Source organism: Sceloporus undulatus, chromosome 2 (assembly GCF_019175285.1).
Source record: "Sceloporus undulatus isolate JIND9_A2432 ecotype Alabama chromosome 2, SceUnd_v1.1, whole genome shotgun sequence".
In the NCBI taxonomy this organism is placed as follows: Eukaryota; Metazoa; Chordata; class Lepidosauria; order Squamata; family Phrynosomatidae; genus Sceloporus; species Sceloporus undulatus.
This window is the reverse complement of record NC_056523.1, coordinates 192510466-192533006: the sequence shown is the minus strand read 5'-3', so window position 1 is coordinate 192533006 and position 22541 is coordinate 192510466. Positions and strand designations below refer to the sequence as shown.

General features: G+C 41.3%; 1 protein-coding gene across 2 annotated transcripts in view; it reads left to right on the top strand.

Moving 5' to 3' along the window:
* Nucleotides 1-22261, top strand: part of DNMT1 (DNA methyltransferase 1) — a 52543-nt gene extending 30282 nt beyond the window's left edge. For both annotated transcript variants that reach the window (XM_042452329.1, XM_042452331.1), the window contains 19 exons: nt 1549-1646; nt 2994-3141; nt 3965-4080; nt 4643-4850; nt 5756-5889; nt 6126-6299; nt 7704-7925; nt 8883-9075; nt 9562-9652; nt 10581-10715; nt 11209-11491; nt 13062-13203; nt 14243-14409; nt 15527-15704; nt 16525-16720; nt 18378-18541; nt 19606-19722; nt 20722-20812; nt 21723-22261. In XM_042452329.1, coding sequence (XP_042308263.1) covers nt 1549-1646; nt 2994-3141; nt 3965-4080; nt 4643-4850; nt 5756-5889; nt 6126-6299; nt 7704-7925; nt 8883-9075; nt 9562-9652; nt 10581-10715; nt 11209-11491; nt 13062-13203; nt 14243-14409; nt 15527-15704; nt 16525-16720; nt 18378-18541; nt 19606-19722; nt 20722-20812; nt 21723-21760 — 2895 coding nt within the window. In that variant the 3' untranslated portion in view covers nt 21761-22261. The remainder of the gene's footprint in view (nt 1-1548; nt 1647-2993; nt 3142-3964; nt 4081-4642; nt 4851-5755; nt 5890-6125; nt 6300-7703; nt 7926-8882; nt 9076-9561; nt 9653-10580; nt 10716-11208; nt 11492-13061; nt 13204-14242; nt 14410-15526; nt 15705-16524; nt 16721-18377; nt 18542-19605; nt 19723-20721; nt 20813-21722) is intronic.
* Nucleotides 22262-22541: the final 280 nt, after the last annotated feature.

The window sequence follows — 22541 nt, the reverse complement described above, 5'->3', positions numbered from 1 at the left end:
CTTGCAGTATTGGTGGGCTGGTGTACTTAAATAGTTGGCCCCAAGATTGAGGATAAGAAACTTCAGGGTCTTCCATGGCTTCTTCATCACACATCTTCTCCCTGCTTTATGGATTCCCTTTTAATTTTGTTGTTGTTCTGTGCCTTCAAATTGCTTCCAACTTGTGGCGACCCTAAAGTGAGCCTATCATGAGGGTTTTCTTGGTAAGATTTGTTCAGTGGAGGTTTGCCATTGGCTTCCCCTGAGGCTGAGAAAGTGTGACTTGCCCAAGGTAATTTATTTTTACTACCACACCACTTGTTGCTGAAAACATTCCCAGATTCTGCAAGCACTCAGCTTTTCTGCTGCAGAACGCAGAAGGCAAATGAAGGATAATCCCTTGTAGGATTTTTGTAACAGATTCCATTTATTGAAAGCAAGGCAAGCAGGAAGAGATCCAGATTATGAACTCCTCCCTTGGTCTTTGTTCCTCAAAACCTGTTTTTCCATCACAGCATGGGAAACAAAGGAGAGCCCCTCAGTCTTCGTGTTTCCTTGCAAATTTATAAACACGGTTGGTAAAAAATATGAGTGTTTTACCTGTCAAAAAGGATGTAGAGGTAGATTTTCTTCTCCAAGAGGGAAAAACAAAGTTTCAGTGTTTGATTGTTGTTTTTTTAAAGAGATGTTTGCAGTAGAACAATATGGAAAATGAGCCCTAAGAGAATTCTTAGGCTGTATTTAGTAAAGGAACATGTTAGACCTTCTAAAAGGACTATTTTTGTTATTTTGCTGAACTTTTTTCTTTCTGTGTGTATGTACTTTTACCCTTTGCTTCTGGGTTCATTTTGTTTCCATGTCTAATGTTTTTATGTATTTGTAAAACTGCCATAAGAAACATTAGCCAGTCTAAACATAATGAACAAATGCTTTTACAAATAATTTCCCCCCAGTTAATCTCTCCATAGTGCAGGGTGGGCAACATTTGCCCTGTGACCCACACACTGCTCCCCAACCAACCTTTGTGTTCCTCATGCCCCTCTGAGATCCAGTGTTCTGTAATGATTTGAATGTTGGCCTGGATCTTCAGGAGACCAAGGTTTGGATCCTTACTCAGCCATGGATGAACTGTCAGCCCAAGAGGGAGGCAGTGGGTAACCCTCTTAAAAATGTTACCCATAAAGCCCCATGACAGGTTCAACTTAGGGTCACCGTAATTCAAAAAGGACTTGAAAGCACACAGTAGTAACAACAACAGGTCTGTCTGAACTGCATAGTGGCAGTAGCAAACTAGGAAATTCAGAAGTGTGATTTGTTGCTAATTGTTAGGGCTAAGGGATTACAGTCAGCTAGGATGTGAAGCAAAAGGTTGACCTCTGGGCCTGCCAAAAGTTTGAGTTCTTAATTTTTAGTTGATTTTCCCCTTCCTTTATTGGACTGCTGTTTTCTGTTTTAGGTGTCCCACTTTCCTTGTGAACTAGCCCTGTTTGAAGTCTCATATGGCACCTGTTGGACATCCTTCTGTTGACTCAGTTCCTTGTTCTTCTTTCCTTCTACTTTCCTTTCCAGGTTTGCCAGCAGCCAGAGTGTGGCAAATGCAGAGCTTGCCAGGATATGATTAAATTTGGCGGCAGTGGAAAGACAAAGCAGGCCTGCTTACACAGAAGGTAATTGTGAACATTGTGTTGATGGGCCAGGCAAGGGATTTGGTGCAAGGGAGTCAACTGCCCCTCTGACACCTTAGTCAGCAAAGGGAAGATATCCAGAGAAGCTTTGGGCTGGGTAGCATATGAACAGGGTTATCTCAGATTGGTTTCCTGTTTTCCTGGATTGATTTGCTTTAACATAGTTTATCTTGGGGAGGAGAGAGGTGGTGGGGAGAGTCTGCAGTGCTTAATTCCAAGAGAAGCCAGCTATGTTGAAAGACAGATTTCAACCTATGTTTCACCAGATTCTTGGTATCAACTGATTATGAACATAGTAGCTCGTGTGCTGCTAATGACAACAGGCATTAGCAGTTTTGTAAAAGAGGAAAGTTGCAAAATTAAATGGGGCATTGCAGGAAACTGACACAAAAACGGTTGAAGAAAGCCTGACCAGCAAATCCTGGGCAAGATGATTTTGACCTTATGTTATTTCTAGAAGCAGTCATTTTCTTGTATCAAAAATAGCTTACACGCTGGAAGGCTGTACCCAAGCATATAAAAGTAATGAGTGTCTGTTTTACATTTCCATACATACTCTCAAATATGTTAAAATTACTGATATTTGAAATTATTAATAGAACAAGGAAAGACTGCTGTGACCCTCCACAGATTGTTGGACTACAATTTCCATCAGCTCTCACCACTCTGAACACTGTCTGTCTGTGTCTGATGGGACCTGCCATCTAACAGCATTTGGGATGCTATATGTTCTCTATCCACCCTGGAAATACAGTCAGGGATAACATTATTGGTTGGCATCTGTCAGTTTCTCAGATTATCTTTAACTGATCGAAAAAGACTGATTTGCAGCATATCGCATCTCTTATAAGTTACATTTTTGTTTTAAGAGAGATCCTCAGTGTGCAGCCCTCCCTGATATAATTAAAATAGCAGCGAACCACAGGGATTCGACTCCAGACTGGATTCTGTATGTGCCTTACCTAGATAAGATGAAGAATATTGGCTCTTGGTATAAGATGCTGTGTGCATTCAGGAATAATAAGAATTGAACAATTATGAATTTAAAAAAATAAGAGTCAGATAATATATAAGAAAGAGATTTGATGTTGCCCCCATAGAGATTCCCTGTAACATTTGCAGTGATGATATAGGTGTTGGTCTAGTCTTGGGAAAGTGCTGTACAAATGAAATTAAAAAAAACCATTAACTTGCTTGCTTTGTACAATCTTGTCTTATTAGTACTAGGTGTATAATTTGGTTTCGGATACATTGCAGAGCGTTAGCAACTTGTATATGTGGGTGGGGTGAAGTGGGGGGAAATTTTATAACTTTCTGATTTGGTTATAGGTGTCCCAACTTGGCTGTGAAAGAAGCTGATGAGGATGAAGAAGTGGATGACAATATTCCTGAAGTTCCCTCACCCAAAAAGATGTTGCAAGGAAGAAAAAAGAAGCAAAGCAAGAGACGGATTTCTTGGGTGGGAGACCCTGTCAAGGTAAGTTACCTGTGTGGGGAATGGCATGCCTTAAGCCAGGTGTGGGCAACCATATGGGAGCAAGGGCCAGTTCCTTCCCAAACCACCCTGAGGGCTACACATCTCCGAAAACCATCCCAAATGTTTTCTGTTCAAACCCTCTCAAAATGGTGATAAGAAGTGAAGCGACATCTTCTCACCATTTTGAGAGGGACTGTAGAGGAGAACAACTTGGGGGGATAGTCTGGAGTTTTGTGGTATTTATGGGATGTGATTATTTTTACATGTTTTCATGCACCTGGAGGCTTTCTGTATGGTTTGGGGGGGGGGGGAGCAAAAAGTGCCCTAAAAGCACATCAGATTTTTAAATGGGGAGTTGTGATTCAGATGGCTTCAGAGGTCACAAACACATGTTTAAGGGGTTGTATTCAGCCCATGGGCTACAATTTGCCTAATTCTGTATAAAACCAACAAAGAAAGAGATATATTTGGGGTTCCATTTTTTAGTTATGTTAACTTTGTATTTCACACTTCATAGTGCAACCAATGTTGTGCAGATTACTAGGTTACCATCCAATGTGCTTAATGGTCTAATGTCTGTAAGTGGCTGTCTAGGTCACTTGCACAGGGGCTGATTTTCAAAAGTAATCCCCCCCCCAAAAAAAAAGGTTTATTTAGTATTTGTTGAAATATTTATATCCTGTCCTACATGCCAAAGCATGGAAATGGTGGCTATGTTGGCTCAGGGACTCTGAAAGTTGTTGTCAAAATATGTAATGTTTTTAAGCTCTGTTACTATCTGTGCTTGTTTTGTCTTGATAATGACTCCTTTTTCTGCGTGCAGAGTGATGGTAAGAAGAACTATTATCAAAAGGTGTGCATCGATTCAGAGACATTGGAGATTGGTGACTGTATTTCTGTCAGCCCCGATGATCCTACACAGGCGCTCTACCTAGCAAGGTGAGTGTGAACTTGGAAATAAATGTAGGTTTCTCAGAGCCACTGTGGACCTATTGGTAAGAATGAAGGTGCTTTGATCAAGGTTCAGACTTCCATGCTGTCTTAAAATGGATAAAGACTATCCAGAAATTTTCTGTCAATCCTGCTTATAATGAGAGTGATAGACCCTTGCTTAATAGTACCACTACTATGCCAGTTTGTGTAGTGGTAAAGTTACTCTCTTGGACTACAATTCACAAAATCCCTGCTGATGGATTCTGGGAGTTGCAGTTCAGTTTTTAAGCTCTAGTCCCAACTTTTTAATGTGTACTGTGGCCTTGTGTAATTCTTTCACTTGCACAAAACAGAGACTAGATCCCACAATCCAAATTCATCTCCTCTGGCCAAATGCTCCTCTGTGCACTACCACCTAGCTCTCTTTTCATCAGAGCTTTTGAAACAAAGCAAAGAGGTTTACCAAGCAACTGGTGTTCTTTTCCTGACAGAGGTTTGTTCTAGGATCTTAATAAATGGTCATTCTTTCCCCCATTTGTTTCTTTTCTACATCATTGCCTGCCCTCAGAATCACTGCCATGTGGGAAGATGCTAACATGGACGAGCCGATGTTCCACGTTCACTGGTTTTGCCGGGGCACTGACACCGTTTTAGGAGCAACCTCTGACCCACTGGAACTCTTCCTGGTAGATGAGTGTGAGGATATGCAGCTGTCTTATATCCATGGCAAGGTCAATGTCCTCTATAAAGCTCCCTCAGAGAACTGGTCCTTAGAGGTATGCTCAAGAATCTTACTGCTTTTCCATTTGATTCTGCAGCTGGTCCTCTTTATCATTGTAGTCCCCACATGTAGCCATGTCAGGCCACTGTTGGCAATAACCACAGCCACCCACCATATCTCTTCATAATTCCAGCTCTCCACGGCTCTCTGTGTGCAAGCTGTCTACAGTACAGCTTTTAACTCCTCTCCTCTCTGCCATTCCCAGATGTTCCATTCCCTAATGTATTCTGGTTGTGACATAAACAGCAGCTTCCTCTATTTTCAAAGCACTTGTGATGGCTTTAGACTATAGGAAATCTCCATCTGGGTTAGATGCGTCTGTAGCTACCCTGACACTTGCTCCATTGTTTTTGATGAACTAGAGGAGTGGTCCCCAAACTTTAAGAGATTTTGGACTTCAGCTCACAGAAGTCTCAGCCATGTTGGCTAATAGTCTGGGATTTTCCCAGAAAGAGACCCAAGATGGCTCTCAAAGAAAAACATTTTAAAAATATAATAAAAACATCAAATAAAACAATATAAAATTACATACATTAAAATCACAATACCCACTCCATATAACAAACACCCCATATAAAAGTCATCCCGTGGTTACATGATTACATGCTACTATTGAGAACACACTCCAGCCAGGCAAACCGACACAAAGGTCTTCAGCTTTTGTGATTGTGGGGATGGGTGTGTACCGAATTTGGGGAAATTAATTTGTAGAAGTGCACAGCATGTAGTCACACTGAACAGGACATTCTGAGAGTTGTAGACTAGAAGAGAAACTTTCCCAGGTGTGTGTGTGTGTGTGTGTGTGTGTGCTGAAGCCCGTAATATGTATTTTTGGTATATATCAATAAAACAGTCTACACTTCACAGTCTGCAGTTTTCACCAAAATCTTTTTCCAATAGGGAGGGCTGGATGTCGAGATCAAAATGGTGGAAGATGATGGCAGAACCTATTTTTACCAAATGTGGTATGATCAAGAGTACGCCAGGTTTGAGACTCCACCAAAGATTCATCCCACTGATGACAACAAACACAAGTTAGTGCTTGAGACCTAATGACTTGCAGAAGGTGGGAATTAAGGGATCCTAAATGAAAAATAACTTAAAAAAAACCAGAAACCCATAGAAATTACCGGGATTCGATCACTTGATAGCAGAGGTTTGGGGCACTCTGAGCTGTTCATACAGCACCAAAAATCTCTTCCAGGAAGAGTTTTGTTTATGATTGAGTTTTTTCTCCCCAGTTGAGAACAGGCATCTGCTTCCTTCCTAGATTCTGCATGAGCTGTATTCGTTTGGATGAGGTGAGGCAAAAGGAAATCCCCAGAGTCTTGGAGCCTCAGGAGGAGTCAGAAGGGAAGATGTTCTATGGCATGGCAATGAAAAACGGGGTGCAATATCGAGTGGGAGATGGAGTTTTCCTTCTCCCAGATGCTTTCCCATTCAGGTTGGTTCTTCAGATGCCTTTGGGGAGTGGGCAAAGGAAGGGATCACTTGGTGATGGGTGGATATGGCAAAAGTTACAGAATGGATTGGTGGTGCATGGTGGCACTATTTGTTATGTATTAAAATACTATATAAATTTTCTGAACATTTTCAGACTTAAGCGAGAAGAAGAGCTGCTCCATGTTTTGGTTCGGTTAAGGCTTCCAGTTCTATTATTTTTCCCCCGTAGCAGGGTATCTGCCAGTGAAATGATGAAGTGCATCTAGGTTTTTGGTATGAAAAGGGCTGATGAACATGATCACTCACAGATATGGGAGTAAATACTGGATAAGTTTGGATTTGAACAGGACTAAAGCTGAGGAATGAGAGACTAGGGTGACCTATTCAAACGTTCCTTGCTTTATTAAGATCTGTGTAGACAACAGAAGGAGAGAGAGACGTTAATGCTAGGGTACAACTGTGTCTACACACAGAAGACTGCCAGCCAGGAAGACAAACACCACTGCTGAGTCTGGAAGTAGTTCACAACTGCTGAGGTTCTTCTGAAGAGGCTTTTAATCTTAGTTGCAGCAAATATCTACAATCACAATACAGCAATATTTACACAAACCAGCATAATGCTCCGCCATCAACCAACATCTACACCACCACATTATGTTACTAGAGCATTCATTCTTATATACGTAAACACAGCTAGGATTCTGATCCAGCGTTTCATCAGCTTCCTGCCATGTAGCCACAGTGTCAATGCAGTTTGGAACCTCTATGGCCTATCTCCGTGCTCATGTTGCATCAGCGTCCTCTAAGTCAGCATTTTCTCTTTAACCCATTGCATGCACCTGAGACATTTTACACAGCCTGGGGCAAAAATGTATTGACAAGAGGAAGCTCTTGGGGTACAGCAGTGAGAGTGAAATAGTTGGTGTGATTATATCACGAATGTTCAAAATATCAGTAGTCTGTAAGAGGGCTGTGTGCTTAAATTGTTGGGTTAATGTATCAGAGATTTAGGTGATTGGTATAATGAACTTTAACTGGCAGGTTATATTACTGTTAAGAGAATTTTAAATGAGTTTTCTGCTGATGTGCTTAACAGCATGGTAGCTTTGATTGTTTAAACCTATATATAAATATATCCTTGTCTGATTTTGGTATCTTAACAGTACAAAAATGTATTCACATTTGAATCAGTATGATGTAAAAATTCTTGAATCACTCTATAGTACACCCACGACCCACAGTCTTGCAAATTAGGCAGCAACATTTATTGATCCATAAAGCATGTAAAAGTAACTTTTTGTTTCAAACTGAAAGGAGGTATACTCCTTCAGTTCACAAAACCTTCAAATCTGATTCCTGATTTCTCTAATCATTAAAATTTTCTTTCATTTTTACTTCTCCACAGCCTGAGGCTGACCAGTCCTGTAAAACGCCAGAAGAAGGAGGCAGTCAATGAAGAGCTGTACCCTGAGCATTACCGCAAGTACTCTGAATATATCAAAGGCAGCAACCAGGATGCTCCAGGGCCCTACCGCATTGGCCGAATCAAGGAAATCTACTGTAATATCCGCAGCAGTGGCAGACCCAATGAAGCAGAAATCAGGCTACGTGTATATAAACTTTACAGGTAAACAGAGCTGCTAGCCTGATTTACTTGCTAAAGTGGAGGAAAAAGGAATTCCCCTGGCAAATTATTCTCATCCAAGAAATCAGAATCATAAAAGGATTGCATTGGAAACATAGGGATCAGTGACATAGATGGAGAACCATGAGATGTTTACAGAAGTGACCTCCACTGTGCATAATTATCTCCGAATATGGAACTTTGTGCACAAGAAAAGTCCTAGCACCCACTACTGTCCATGCAGAGCACCTTCTTAAAACAAAAACACAGTGAAAGTGAATCCAGAATCTGTATTTAAGGCCAAACTAAATGTAACATTAAATTCTTCTTTGTCTTTAATGTGCATATGGTTGGTTTTTTTTTAATGTGACTAGCAGTTACTTGAGGTGGTTAATTATTAGGATTGCAGCTGGCAGAAGGGATTTTAACTCATTTCTTCCCTCTGCTGTTTATTCAGAGGAAATCACTCCTCTAAAATTATGATGGGTATTGGGAGCAAAGCCTTTGCCATTACTAGCAAAGAAGTATATAACGTTGCATGTAGCTGGGTCTCAGCCTCCCTTTCCACAGCTACATATGTTGTTGAAAGGGCTTTACCTCTCCCAAACTGATACCCTTCAGATGGTCATGTCTAGTTGTATTTTTCTTTTTAATTTAATAGCAGTTGCATGTACATTTCTATACCACTTGTCAGTGAACTCAGCACTCACTAAATGGTTTACAATCTGACTTATGAAAGCATGGAAGGTTGAATCAACCTTGGAGCCCTGCCTGAGATCAAATTCACAACCTTGTGGCTACATTATGGGCATGCAACCAGTCTGCCACCAGGGCTCCCTAATTTAAGAAGAACAATGTTACATAAGACCCAAGCCCTACCAGCGTCGGCATTCTGTTCCTACAGTGGCCAGACTGTGAGAAGCCAACCAACAATGTCTCTTGTGTGTTTTGCCTTCCCAGGCCAGAAAACACCCATAAGTCTGTAAAAGCCAGCTACCACGCAGACATCAACTTGCTCTACTGGAGCGACGAAGAAGCAACGGTGGAATTCAAAGACGTACAAGGCCGTTGCACTGTGGTGTATGGGGAGGATTTGACAGAAAACATCCAGGACTACTCTGCCAGTGGCTCTGATCGTTTCTATTTCCTAGAGGTGATCTTTCCCATTGTACAGTAGGGAGTTGTGCAGAATTACATGGATACATTGACCAATAGATTAGTCAACCATTTCTAAAATTATGGCATTTGAGAGCCTTAGATGAAAAATAAAAATTCTCCCTCCCCTCCATGCGCAGGCATTCACTTTGATTAACATGGATCCAGATGCACTGATAAGTTCTCCTATGTAACCTTTGTTCTAGTTCAGAAGAACTACTTTAGCTCTTGTTCATTTCAACAATGCTTCCCTGTTGATTGTGCCCCAAGGTACAGATCTGCTTGCCACCCTTAACAGCACTCCCAACTCTAGTAGATAGGAGTACCTCTGGCCCAAGGCACCAGTCTTTCATTCGTCCCCTTTTTTTTCCTTAGAAGCTCAGAACACAGAAGACTATGTGTGTTTGCTGTAAACTAGCAACAAAGCAAAAATGTTTTCTGCATATTTGTTCTTACATGTGTTTGCATGGTTGTTGTTTTTCAGGCCTATAATGCAAAAACAAAAACCTTTGAAGACCCACCATATCATGCCCGTAACTCTGGAAATAAAGGGAAAGGAAAGGGAAAAGGAAAAGGTGGGTGCTTAATTTGTTCTACTACTACCATAATCAACCTGGCGCTTCAGTCTATTGCTTTCAGTCTTTGGAAGATTAAAATTACATTAATGAAAATTAAATTTCCAAACCAGGTTATCTCACACTGTGGAAAGAAAAAAGATGAGCCCAGCAACCTGCATAAAATGTACAAACTAAATGTATTTTCCAGACCATATTCTTGATGAAAAATTCCTGGAAATGGAAAGCTAGTAGAGCAGGGGAATGGTTGAGTTACATCCTTTTTATTTTTTCCCACTGTATCATCCTCTATCAATGGGTTGTTTTTTTCAAAGACAGGGAGCATTTTAAAAATGGTGTTCCTTCTACCCGCATCTCTACCCTAAAATGGTGGGGGCTAGTTGTTCTGCAACGAAGCCATCATATTTATTTTTCTGTAGCAATAAATAATTTGTGTTAAGAGAATACAGGGAGCTGTAATAGGCAAGTCTCCAGTTTTGCATTGCGGGGTGAGGAAAGTAAGACACCTAGTTCACCAAGGAAAGTTGTAGTGGAGCTCAACGTGAGCTGTATTGGCACTGCAGAAATCATCCAGTTTGACACCACTGCCATGGCTCCATGCTATGGAATTCTGGGAACTGTGGTTTTGTGATACATTTAGACTTTCCTGTCAGATCTCTGGTGTGCTAATAAGCTACAGTTCCCAGAATTCCATAGCATTGAATAAGGCAGTTAAAGCAGTGTCAAACTGGATTATTTCTACAGTGCAGATACAGCCATCCTCTGTTTTATCCTTCCAGTTAAGCTCCTTTCTTGTATAGTGTGTCCTGGGTCATGTTGCTTTTACCTGCGGCTAAAAAACGCAAGTTTAAAATGTAATGACTGGTAACTGCTTTGCCGCTGTCATGTCAAGACACAAACTGCAACCCTTCTCACTGTGTGTTTTCAGGTAAAAGTAAAGGGAAATCTTCAGCAGCATCTGAGCATAGTGAGCTTGAAGCTGCGGGGATGAAGCCGCCGAAGTTACGCACCTTGGACGTCTTCTCTGGCTGCGGAGGCTTGTCAGAAGGATTCCACCAAGCAGGCAAGGCAACAGAAAAGCCACTGGGTGGGTGGGAAATGTAGCTAAGCTCTGTCTATGACGGTGGAGCCAGTGGGTTTTTTTCTGTACCCATAGCAGGGGTGGTGAACAGGAATTGGATGGGTGAGTCTTAATCCCCATCCTCTGCAGCCTGATGATATTAGAAAGCATGGCCAGAGTCCTCATCAGGATCCTGCAGAAGTATTGGGTGGATTTCAACTGAGGAGGAATAAAAGTGAAGCATTGTCAGCTAGCTACAACAGTTCAGAGAAGCAGGAGAAGGAGAAAACCAGATCAGTTTCACTTCTGAACATCTCCAGGGATTTTGGATGGGAAGAGTAAGGCTTCCCTGGGGCGGGATGGAGAACTTTTGGAAGGTAGAGGATTCTGGGATGAGGGACCTTCTTTAATTGCCTTTGATTTTGGAAATAAGGAATCCTGCAGAAAGGTCTCTCACCCGTTCTCATTTTTCCTGTTTGTTTTTTTCCAATATCAGAAGTCTCAGAGACACTCTGGGCCATTGAGATGTGGGAACCAGCTGCCCAGGCCTTCCGCCTGAACAACCCAGGCACTACGGTGTTCACAGAGGACTGCAACGTCCTGCTAAAACTGGTTATGTCTGGGGAGAAGACCAACTCTTTGGGCCAGAAGCTGCCCCAGAAGGGCGATGTGGAGATGCTATGTGGTGGGCCCCCTTGCCAAGGCTTCAGTGGGATGAACCGCTTCAATTCCCGCACTTACTCAAAGTTCAAGAACTCCTTGGTGGTCTCCTTTCTCAGGTGACTGGCATCAATGCTCATTGGCTTTCTCTGTAATTCTTAGTGTTTAAATATTTGAAGGGATGTCATATTGAGGAGGGAGCAAGCTTGTTTTCTGCTGCTCCAGAGACTAGAATGCAGAACAATGGATGTGAACTGCAGGAAAAGAGATTCCAGCTCAACATTAGGAGGAACTTCCGGACAGTCAGGGCTGTTTGACAGTGGAACAAACTCCCTCGGAGTGTAATGGAGTCTCCTTCCTTAGAGGTCTTTAAACAGAGGCTGGATGGCCATCTGTCGGGGATGCTTTGATTTAGATTTCCTGCATGGCAGGGGGTTGGACTGGATGGCCCTTGTGGTCTCTTCCAACTCTATGATTCTTTGATTCAATGATTCTATAATAGCTGAATCAGGGCCATGTATGTGCTTCCAGTCTACAGGAGGGAAGAAGTGTGGAATGTGTGGTAGTAAATGTAAAACAGTTTTCCTCAGAATCAGAGTTAATTTATAAAAAGTGAGGGTGGAGAGGAGAGCAGATCTATTTGTCATCTTATTACTTATATTTCTCTCTGCCTTTCCTCTAGTGGGTTTTCATTCTCCTCACTTTATCCTCAAGATAGCAACCCTGTGAGGTAGTTTAGGGTGAGAGAGTGACTGGCTCACGGTTTCTCGCTGAGTTTTATGACTCAGTGGAAATTTGAAAATGAGAGACTGAGTTATGAACTAGGATATTTACAGACTGAATGTTGGCTCAATGAGTGGCTTTAGACATTTTTTCCTCTTTTGCTCCCTTTTGTACTGACCTTTCTTATCTCTTTGATTAAGGTAGTTGTAAGCTGAATTTCAAAAGCAGCGTGAATGTGTGTTATTCTTTTTGTGGTTATATCTTAATATTGTTGTTATCCTTTTGTTACATCACAGCAACTCCCAAGGCCTGGCAATGTATACATTGACCTCCAATTACACAAAGGGGGCAGGGGGGGAGCTGGCACTCTTCATGTGACATTTGGGGGGGAGAGAAATTGGTGTATTTCTTTTTATTTTCCTTTATTATTATTTTTTACTGTATTTGAGGGTCTCTTTGAGCTAATTTTGGCCCAGAAGAAACTTTTCAACCAAAAAGTAACATTAAGATTTGTTACCTGGTTATTAATAGGCTTCTCCAGGGCTTCAAACAGTCACAGGATGAAGTACAGTAGGTGACAAAAACATGACAAAATTATCCTTCATGGTGTCTAGAAGGCATGGGGGACATGTTTAGTTTTAACAAATTAAAAAATATATATATTGTGTGTGTCTGGGAAAATGTGATGGGGGATAACATGCACTCTGTGGGCTGACATGCAGTCTTTCCCTTCCTGGTCTGTTTAAAACCTCAGGATTGTTCTAATCTTGAAATAAGGACTGTTTGGGGAATGTGGATGGTGTTCTGGATATGAACTCAAAGTTTAGCTATCTAGATTCCTGGATTGCAACTCTCCTTGTCCTTCAGCTAGCACAGGCAGTGAGGAGGAATGTGCTACCATCTCTCAGAAAAGGAGACCGCTGGAGAAACAACCCAGCTGATCTCTCAATATCCCTTCTCCTATAGTTACTGTGACTACTACAGGCCAAGGTTCTTCCTTCTTGAGAATGTGAGGAACTTTGTCTCCTTCAAGCGCTCCATGGTGTTAAAGCTCACCCTGCGGTGCCTTGTCCGGATGGGATACCAGTGCACCTTTGGGGTGCTGCAGGTACTGTTTTCAGGCATCTTCTGTACTAGGATGGAAAGAATGGAAGAGTGAGGGGAAATGTTTTCTCTATCCAAAGTATAGAACTAGAACACACTCAGAATCAGGAGCTATGTAAGCTTAGATTGCATTTTCCACTACTTCAGTAAGTCTTGGGTAGCACCCATCACCTTTAAAGGGGATTTGACCATTTCCTGGAGAGGTACGTCTACAGATTGATCAACAGCTATAATAACAAAAATGCACCTCTTAGAAGGAGTGTGCTTAAAGGAGCAGACAGTAAGATGGCTGCACTAATCCACCTTGGTGATCTTATCATTAACCATCAGTTGTAGGAATCCAACCTCAAATCTCTACACTTTCCCCAGGTGGTTGATCCTGTGGAGTTTAGGTCCCTTTCCCTGAGCTCTGTTGAAACTCACTTGTCTGCCCATCTGCTTTCTTCACTTATTGTTGCAGTGGGCTAGACATTTGTGTGAGTTCCTCCTCAAATTAAACCTGGCTTTAAACCGAGTATGCAGCAGCTTTGAGCCCAGCATCCTTGCTGCATACTCGGCTATTCTTTCAAGTGGCCTTGTGGTGCCCATTTTTACCTTCTCCTTTTATAAAATGTGGAGCCCCACATTCAGAATAGTCTCTTTCTCTTTAATTTTCCAGGTGGTAAACTGAAAGCAGGAGTAGATTTTAACCAGTTACACTGAACAGTTTTAAAGAATAGGCTGAGGGTGTGATATTGTTTCAATGAACTGTTTTAATGGCTTTATATCTTTTAATAGCATCTTATAATTTAAAATGTAGTCTTAAATCATTTTAGTACTGTGACAATTTAATCCCATTTTGTGTTTTTCTAGCTGCATTGTGGTTTTAAAATGCAAGCTGCCTTGTGTTCCAGTTTGCTGAGAAAGGCAGGATATAAACACATAATAGTGATGATTGTGGTGTAAAGAAACACATAGAACTCAAAATGAAAATTACAAGTTTGTCAGTGATCATTGTTGTTCCTTGGCAAATCCGTATGTGTTCATCATATGTCTCTTTGCAGGCTGGTCAGTACGGTGTGGCCCAGACACGCAGGAGAGCAATTGTGCTGGCTGCAGCTCCTGGAGAGAAACTCCCCATGTTCCCTGAACCCCTGCATGTGTTTGCTCCTCGAGCCTGCCAGCTAAGCGTTGTGGTGGACGATAAGAAGTTTGTTAGCAATATAACAAGGTAATGGCCACCTCCCAAATTTAGTAGATGGTGATTTCAATGGGCAGATGAGGATTGTTCAAAGGCAGACAGCTAGCACATGGGAAAGTCAATCCTTTGGGCTCTCCCCCCCCCTTGCCATGTATTCAGGTTAAATTGCTGTGTTGGCACTTTGCAATAAATAAGTGGGTTTTGGGTTGCAGTTCGGGCACTTGGTCTCTAAAAGGTTTGCTATCACTGGACTAGGAATTACATTGAACATTAGCTTGTAATACTAGTCATCATTCTGGCAGGCACTTTTGAATTAAAACTACAGTTGTAAACTTCCTTCTATATCAGTCTGCATGGGACTATTGAACATTGATTATTTTGATCTCTTGCCTAAATTGCTCTGTTTCCCTACAAGCAATTGTAGGGAAGCACATCAGCTCTTCTTTATACACTAGGTTTTGCTTTCATTTGCCCTTGTGAGGCACATTTTGAGCTGCTTCACAGATCATAATAAACATGAGTGGCTGAGTTCTGCTTTGCTTATGTTCTGAAATCTTATGGACCAAGATTAGAATCCTTCCACAAGGGCCTAGCATTAAATGTAGAGGGTGGGAACTACCACTACTTGCTCTCCCTCCAGTTGAGCAATGGCCTCATCCAGGCCAGCAACAATAGTGCAGCAGTGGCTCCCATGTCAGTGGGACTGAATTGATGCCAGGTTTTGACTAGTTTTGAAAGAGGTATCTGAGATACTGAAACCATTTAGGAAGAGTTCAACCCTTGAAAAACTCTTAAAGCCTAGAGAAAAGCCACAACTGCAGTACTGTTCAAAGTTTCAGAAAAGTGTTGAGCTTTTCTTCTGATAGTAACTGATTTTACCAAGCACTGAGTCACTGTCCCCCAGCTTACACTTTCAAAATAATAATAATAATAATAATAATAATAATAATAATAATAATAATAATTATTATTATTATTATTATTATTATTATTACTGGAGGGAAACAGTGTTCAGCCTCAGAACATCTCAGCTTTTTCAACTGAAAAAAATATTTCCCAAACTTGTTACTGAATTGTTGGAAGTAGGGTGGTGGCCTGTCCTATTTAGGACTTCACCTTTGAACAGCATTCTTTGGATCTATTCTAGGACATACTCTGGTCCATTCCGTACCATCACAGTCCGGGACACCATGTCTGATCTTCCTGAAATCAGGAACGGAGCATCAGCACTTGAAATCTCTTACAATGGAGAGCCACAGTCCTGGTTCCAGAGGCAAATCCGAGGTTCTCAGTATCAGCCTATCCTCAGGGATCATATCTGCAAGGTAAAGAAGCACTTCCGATCTCTTACTACTTTATAAGTTATATTTATGCCACACCTGTCCTTCAGTAAGGTCAAAGGGGCATCATAGTTCTCTTCCTGCTCAGTTTACCTGAACAACCATGTGCAGTAGGTAAGGCTGAACAAGAGTCACTAGTCCAGAATACCCAGTGTGTTTTGTGACTGAGTGGGGACTTGAACCTGTTGTAATCCAACGTTCTTAACAAGTAGGATTTGCCATGTAAAATACTGAGACCAGAGCTTTCTAGGAAACAGGTCAGTTCAGAGAGCTTTATGCAAAATCTAGTAGATTCCCAAAAGAAAACAACTATCTGAATGACTTGTATAATTATAACAAAATACAGGAGCTACCCTGCTTTGAAATCTTGGAAGGAGGTGGGAGCATTAGAGTGATGGAAGAAAAAGCGAGGAGTGAATAAATAGAACGAATGAGAATTGGGTCTTTGGGTACCTAATAGTCTCTTTTACTGCCTGCTGCCTTTCTGTATGCAAGAGAGACACCTCTCTGACCCTAATTGTCAACAAAAGTTGGAGAAAAGTATTCAGAACCTCTTCTTCAGAGAGACAGTAATAGAGTAATGTGCTAGGTCTGTTGTGATGTCCTCCTGTATCCACCTTCCAGTTTGGGCATTTTTATGGACTCATTTATGACATTTGCACCGTTTGGTAAATCCAACGCCTTAAAAAACTCATTTTATACTGGGAGATAAGCACTTGCTGTTATTGATGTGGGGTGGAGGAATGGGGAAGGTACTGCTGATGATTCCTCAGGTGCCAAGGCTAACTAGACTTTGGTTTCTTAGGATATGAGTGCACTGGTAGCTGCTCGGATGAGACACATTCCATTGGCCCCAGGCTCAGATTGGCGTGATCTGCCTAACATTGAAGTGCGCCTCTCGGATGGCATCACCACCCGCAAGTTACGCTACACACACCATGATAAGAAAAATGGGCGGAGCAACACAGGAGCCCTGCGAGGGGTGTGTTCCTGTGCTGAAGGTACAAGATATGGGTGTACCTGGGGGAAGAGATTATTGAGACAATTTATTCTAAAGAGGCTTCTTATGGCCTTATTTCTCCAATCTTTAAGAAGCCGGAGCTTTGGAGGTATCTGACAGAGGTCTTGACCAGGCCTCAAACACTACTCAAGGCAGCTAATAGCGGTAACATGAAAACAAACACAATGAGATATTATAACAAATAATAAAGCATAAAACCATTATAAGTTTAACCAGCAGAAAAATCAGATTAAAAGGCAGGTGAGCTAAAAAATTTAATTAAGTGATGAAATATTAATATATCTCTACACTAACAATCTATAGATGTATTCAAAGGAAATATAAAATGCTGCAAGTTAATAAAAACGATAACCTTTAATTTTTAGGTCAAGCAGAAAGAACTTCAGTATTTCTAGTGTTGAAGTCTACATTGTATAGAGGCAGGGGGAAGATAAAAGCAGAAAAATAGACACACATACATCCTCCAAAGCTCCAATCTAATATACAGTCAGCCCTTCTTATACACGGATTTTTTATACACGGATTCAAGCATACACAGTTTGAAAATGTTCAAAAAAGTATAAATTTCAAATATCAAACCTTGATTTTCCATTTTTTATAAGGGACACCATTTTGCTCTGTCATTATATTTAATGGGACTTGAGCATCCATGGATTTTGTTATCCATGGGGGATCTTGGAACCAAACCTCAGCAAGGGTCCGTTGTATTTGCCTTGGTTATTTAGAATGGTAGCTATTTGCTTTCTCCTGATCACTAAGCGGTCCATCTTGTGACTAGGTGACCTGGCTTGTCAATAATTTGCTATCTGTTTTGAAAATTTTTGGCTTCTGTTGTGGAGATAAATCTGATAATGGGCCAACTTTGCCTGCTGGGCCCTTAATCTTCCTTCATATTAGAAGCAAGTCTGTGAGTTTGGAAGTGTCTTGGTGGGTCAACTAATCCAAAAACTCTGTGTTTATAAAAAAATATTAAATCTAGAACACTTTTTTTTTTGCTGCCCAGAAGTGCCTCCATCCATCTCCTACATGTGTCCATGGTTGTAAAAATGCAAGTTAATGGTAATGGACAGGCATAACTGTGTTGTGTTTGTTGTAGCAAAACAACACAGAGCCTCTGCATCCTTGACAACTAAAATAGTACTCCAGCATGAGCTTTTGTGGACTACAGCCCACTTCCTCAGATTTTCTCAGATACAGAATACAGAAAAGATATTGGTTACTCCAAATACAGAAGTGGGCTGTACTTCTTAAGATCTCATGCTATGTTTGTCTTAAATGCTGTAAAGGTATGTCGGTTACATTGGGAATGAATGGTCCTGGGATTTCCAAATCCTGCTCCTGCAACAGATCCAGTTTGATTTCATTGTTCATTTCTGATCCAATCTGACTGTTCTGTGGGAGCCTGAAATGCTTTCAAAAAAATATGGGGTCAGGATGGTACTTTGACTGGAAAGCAGTGGTTTGTGAGGGAAGAAGCAGCTCCTGGGCTCTTCATGCCTTCCACCATTACAGTATCTTCCCCCCCCCCCCCACTTGTAACATTTTGAGCTTTTATGGTATAATGCCAATTCAAATGTTAAAAGTACATCGCTCCCACATTCAATGCAAGGCTGTTTGACTTCTGTTCTCCCCACTAGGCAAGGCATGTGATCCTGCAGACAGGCAGTTCAACACCCTGATTCCTTGGTGTCTGCCCCACACGGGGAACCGGCATAACCATTGGGCTGGTTTGTATGGAAGATTAGAGTGGGACGGGTTCTTCAGCACAACAGTCACCAACCCAGAGCCCATGGGTAAACAGGTAAATAGATCTCTTAAGACGAGTATGTTCATCATCATCCTCTGGCAGAATATGTATTTTGTAAGTTGAACTATATTGTATGCTAAAATGTTATCCAAGGCGAGGCTTCCTTAATTATGAATCCTCTGGCCCAGTGGAATTCCCTGTCCCAGGGAGACAAGGTCTACTCAATACTGAAACATGGAGAGATCTTTGGGTTTTTTTTGGGGGGGGAGGGGGAGGCGTTAAGATTGTTTTGGTGACTGAAGCACAATGAAGACTTCAACTACCTGAAAGCATTAGATGACACAATTTGTCTTCAACTGTCTTTTTAAAAACTTTTAAAGTCACTTATACTGTAACTTCCAGGTTTGCCAGTAGAGAAGCCGTCATGCTGCCCTTGACATCTGCTCTAACCCAGTTTAGGAGTAAGTGAAGTTCAGGGGGAAAAAGTAATGAGCAGCTCAGTGAGTCTCAGCCACCTTTCTAGTTAGTGGAGATAAGAGAGAAACCATTCACTGTGCATCCCAGCAAGCTGAAAACTGATTATTTTAACAAACTTTTTCTTTCTTGAGACTGCAGCCTCTATCATATAACAACAGAGACAGACTAACCAATACTAGCCAGATTTATTTTGCTTTTTGGGTTTTTGTTTCTTTTCTTACCCCCTCATTTTTGTACCATCTCATCCTATGAAGAGTTCTAGAGAACTAGAGAACTCACATCCCCTTTGCAGGACTCTGGTTAACAGTTCAGTGGTCCTAATAAAGGTATTGCCTATCTTTTATTTTTATTTTTGCTATTGAACAAGGCTACTTTTTTCTCTCTAAGTCAGTCTCAGTAAGCTTTTCATGTTGCTCTGTTACTCTAGATTTTAACAGATTTCTTGATATTTTATATACTGTGAACTGGTTTGAGTTTGGTTTTTTTCCCCCCTCCAAAAGGCCCTTTGAAGAAGAAAGAAGATATAAAATCCTTTGAGTCAGTCATTTGCCATTCTGACCCAAGGGAAGAACTTTCTTAGCATAAAGCAGGTGAGCCTTGGCATAGTTTCTGGTAAAGGTGACTTATTCTCTCTTCTGTAGGGTCGTGTGCTTCATCCTGAGCAGCACCGAGTAGTGAGTGTGCGGGAATGTGCGCGATCCCAGGGATTTCCAGACACATACAGGCTCTTTGGAAATGTGCTTGACAAGCACAGACAGGTATGTTGTCGTGCCTTTTGTGCAGGTCCTTTCTGGGACATGGTGCTTTTTAAAAAAATGTTTTAGAGAAGTGGACAATTGACCTTCCAAGTGTTGTTGTACAACATTGCTCAATAGTCCCTTGCTGGCTGCCTGGTACATTATGTAGACAAAAATATCTGGAAGCCCACAATTGCTGACCCCTATTGTGCCCAGCTGGCATAGGAACCCTCTTAAATAGCCTTTCCAAGAAGTGATGATACTCAGTGAAAGCAACTATCTTCCCCATAGCAATCCCTGTTATTCTGAGGGTCTTTTGTTGCTGGTTTTTATTTTCCACAGTTGCTTGAAAGCTACTGCTGATTTTTTTAAAAGGAGGTTCAGCAGTAGTACAGCGGTCTTTTTAAAGAATGTTCATGGTTTGGTGGAATAAGTTCTGAAATCTTCTAAACATTTAAGGCCACCCAGTACAAGCACATATCTTGTAAAACACCCTGGATCTTCTGAAATATGTTTGTGTCTGTTTGAGAAAGGCAGCTGTATTGTAGGACACTACAGACAGATTTCTCCAAACAGGAGAGGGTATGTGTTGGGGTAGACATATGCTTCCTATCTTACTATATTTTACAAGGTGAGATTAAAAATGTATTTCAACTATGAGACTCTGGTTTAATACAAGAGGGTAGTGTATTAGTGGGAAACTGTTTACTGAGATCTGTGGTCATTTTCCATATTTGGCTATAAAAATTAGGACACCCTTGCTGGAACGTAGTGGGTTTTTTGTGTGAAAATAGCACTATAAAATTCTGTGTGTAGTATTCTGAAATAACAGGCTGCTGAAGCTCAACGAACTTGCCTTTGCAAATCTGCCAGGGTTCCATTGTCATTAACTTGTCATTAACTTAATATGAAAAGGGAAAGTTGCTTTGCTTTTCTGGACCTAGCAGCATTATCCTTTGGTAGTTCAGTTACAATAGCTTCAGGTCCTTCTTTTCACTCATCTTTCCGGTGTTTTTGCAGGTGGGAAATGCAGTGCCTCCACCTTTAGCAAAAGCCATTGGACTAGAGGTCAAATCATGTGTGTTGACAAAAATGAAAGAGGATGCTACAGGTAGGTTATGGGGTGCCAGCAATCATACTGAAAGGGGACTTTGGGTTTCTGTATTCTGTTAATTTGTCACTGTGTGCCTTCAAATAGTTTCTGACTTATGGTAACTCTAAGGTGAATCTATCACGTGGTTTTCTTTGCAAGAGTTGTTTGGAGGGGGCTTGCCTTTGCCTTCTTCTGAGGCCGAGAGAGCATGACTTGGCCAAGATTACCCAGTTGGTTTTCATGGCTAAGTGGGGATTTGAACCCCTGGGCTCCAGAGATGTAATCCAGCACTCAAACCATTATAGCATGCTGTCTCTCAGCCCAGATTCTAGATACAAATTCTAATAATACTCTGTAATATTTGCAGGGCCAGATCAGCTCTTCCCCTTCTTACTGTCTCTGTCTCCTGCCTCCTTACATCTTATAGTGTTATCTATGCCTAAGATATTCTACAGTTTTTCCTCTACATTGTTCACTCAGTGGCTTCTGTCTACGCACCCACCAAAACTGTAATATGTTGGCCACTCTCCGAAACCTCTGTCAAGGCTTTAAAGCAGGAATGGGGAATATGTAGCCTTCCAGATGCTATTGAACTACAACCCCCATGATTCCTCACAATTGTCTGGCCTGGTTAAGGCAGATAGGAGTTGCAGTACAACAGTCATTTGTGGCGGCTACACATTTTCCACCCAGATGCAAAATACACATGGGGTTCTATACAATAGTGGGTACCCCACAATGTTGTACCTGCCTTGGCCCTTTCCTCTAACCCCAAATGGAATAATGGGTGGGTTTTTTTGCAGAGGGGTCTATGTTCCTTTTGGACTCCTCCACTTCGTCCCTATCCATGGAGATGTGAGCTGGACAGACTAATAATATGCTAAGCCATGTGGAATTTACATTTCTGGTGTATCTTACTCCTCTGCAGATACAATGAAACGGGAAAAGATGGACACTTCAGATTAATTTGTAGATCGCTCATCATCTGCTGCACCTCTGTTACAGCACCTGAACACCCAAACATGCACTGATAATTTTTAATGTCCTTTTTTTTTTTAATTTCCAGTTTATTTTCCTATACGTCTGGACATGCTGAAAATCGTTGGCGGTTTCTTTGTTTTGGCGGGGGAGGCGGGGAGGATGTTTGTGTTTTCTCTCTCTCTCTCTCTCTCTCTCTTTCTCAAAGCCTGTGTTTGTGAGCAGTGTTTGTCTCCTCGGCTGGCATTCGGAAAAGCTGTTTCGATGTTCCAAATAACCATTCTCAAGTGATCAACTGTGCAGTGCCTGACACTTCATGCGTGTGCGTTTGTATGTATGTTGGGGGGAGGGGGGATTGAGGATGTTTTTATGATACATTGTATTGAAATTTAATCAACCACTTTATACAAGTGGAAATTAATACTTTATGTAGTTTTTTATATGTTGTAATATTTCTTCAAATAAATCTCTCCTATAAATTATTCCAAGGTCCCTTTCTTACTTCCTTCAGGCCCACCCCGAACCTTTCATCCTCTGGTTTAATTATTCTTAATTCTGGCAAGTTGGTTCACACATGCATTGAAAACCACTTGATTATTCAAAATTCAGGAGCTTGTTGTGTTGACAGAGACAATAACCCAGAATAGAATTGATATTTGGTATAAACAGAACAGCCTTTTAAATGCTTAGTGGAGAAAGTATCAAAAACATTTAATGGTTTTATTTTGAAGATCTAGTATGCTGTTTGTTAGAAAGGATAAAAGAACAA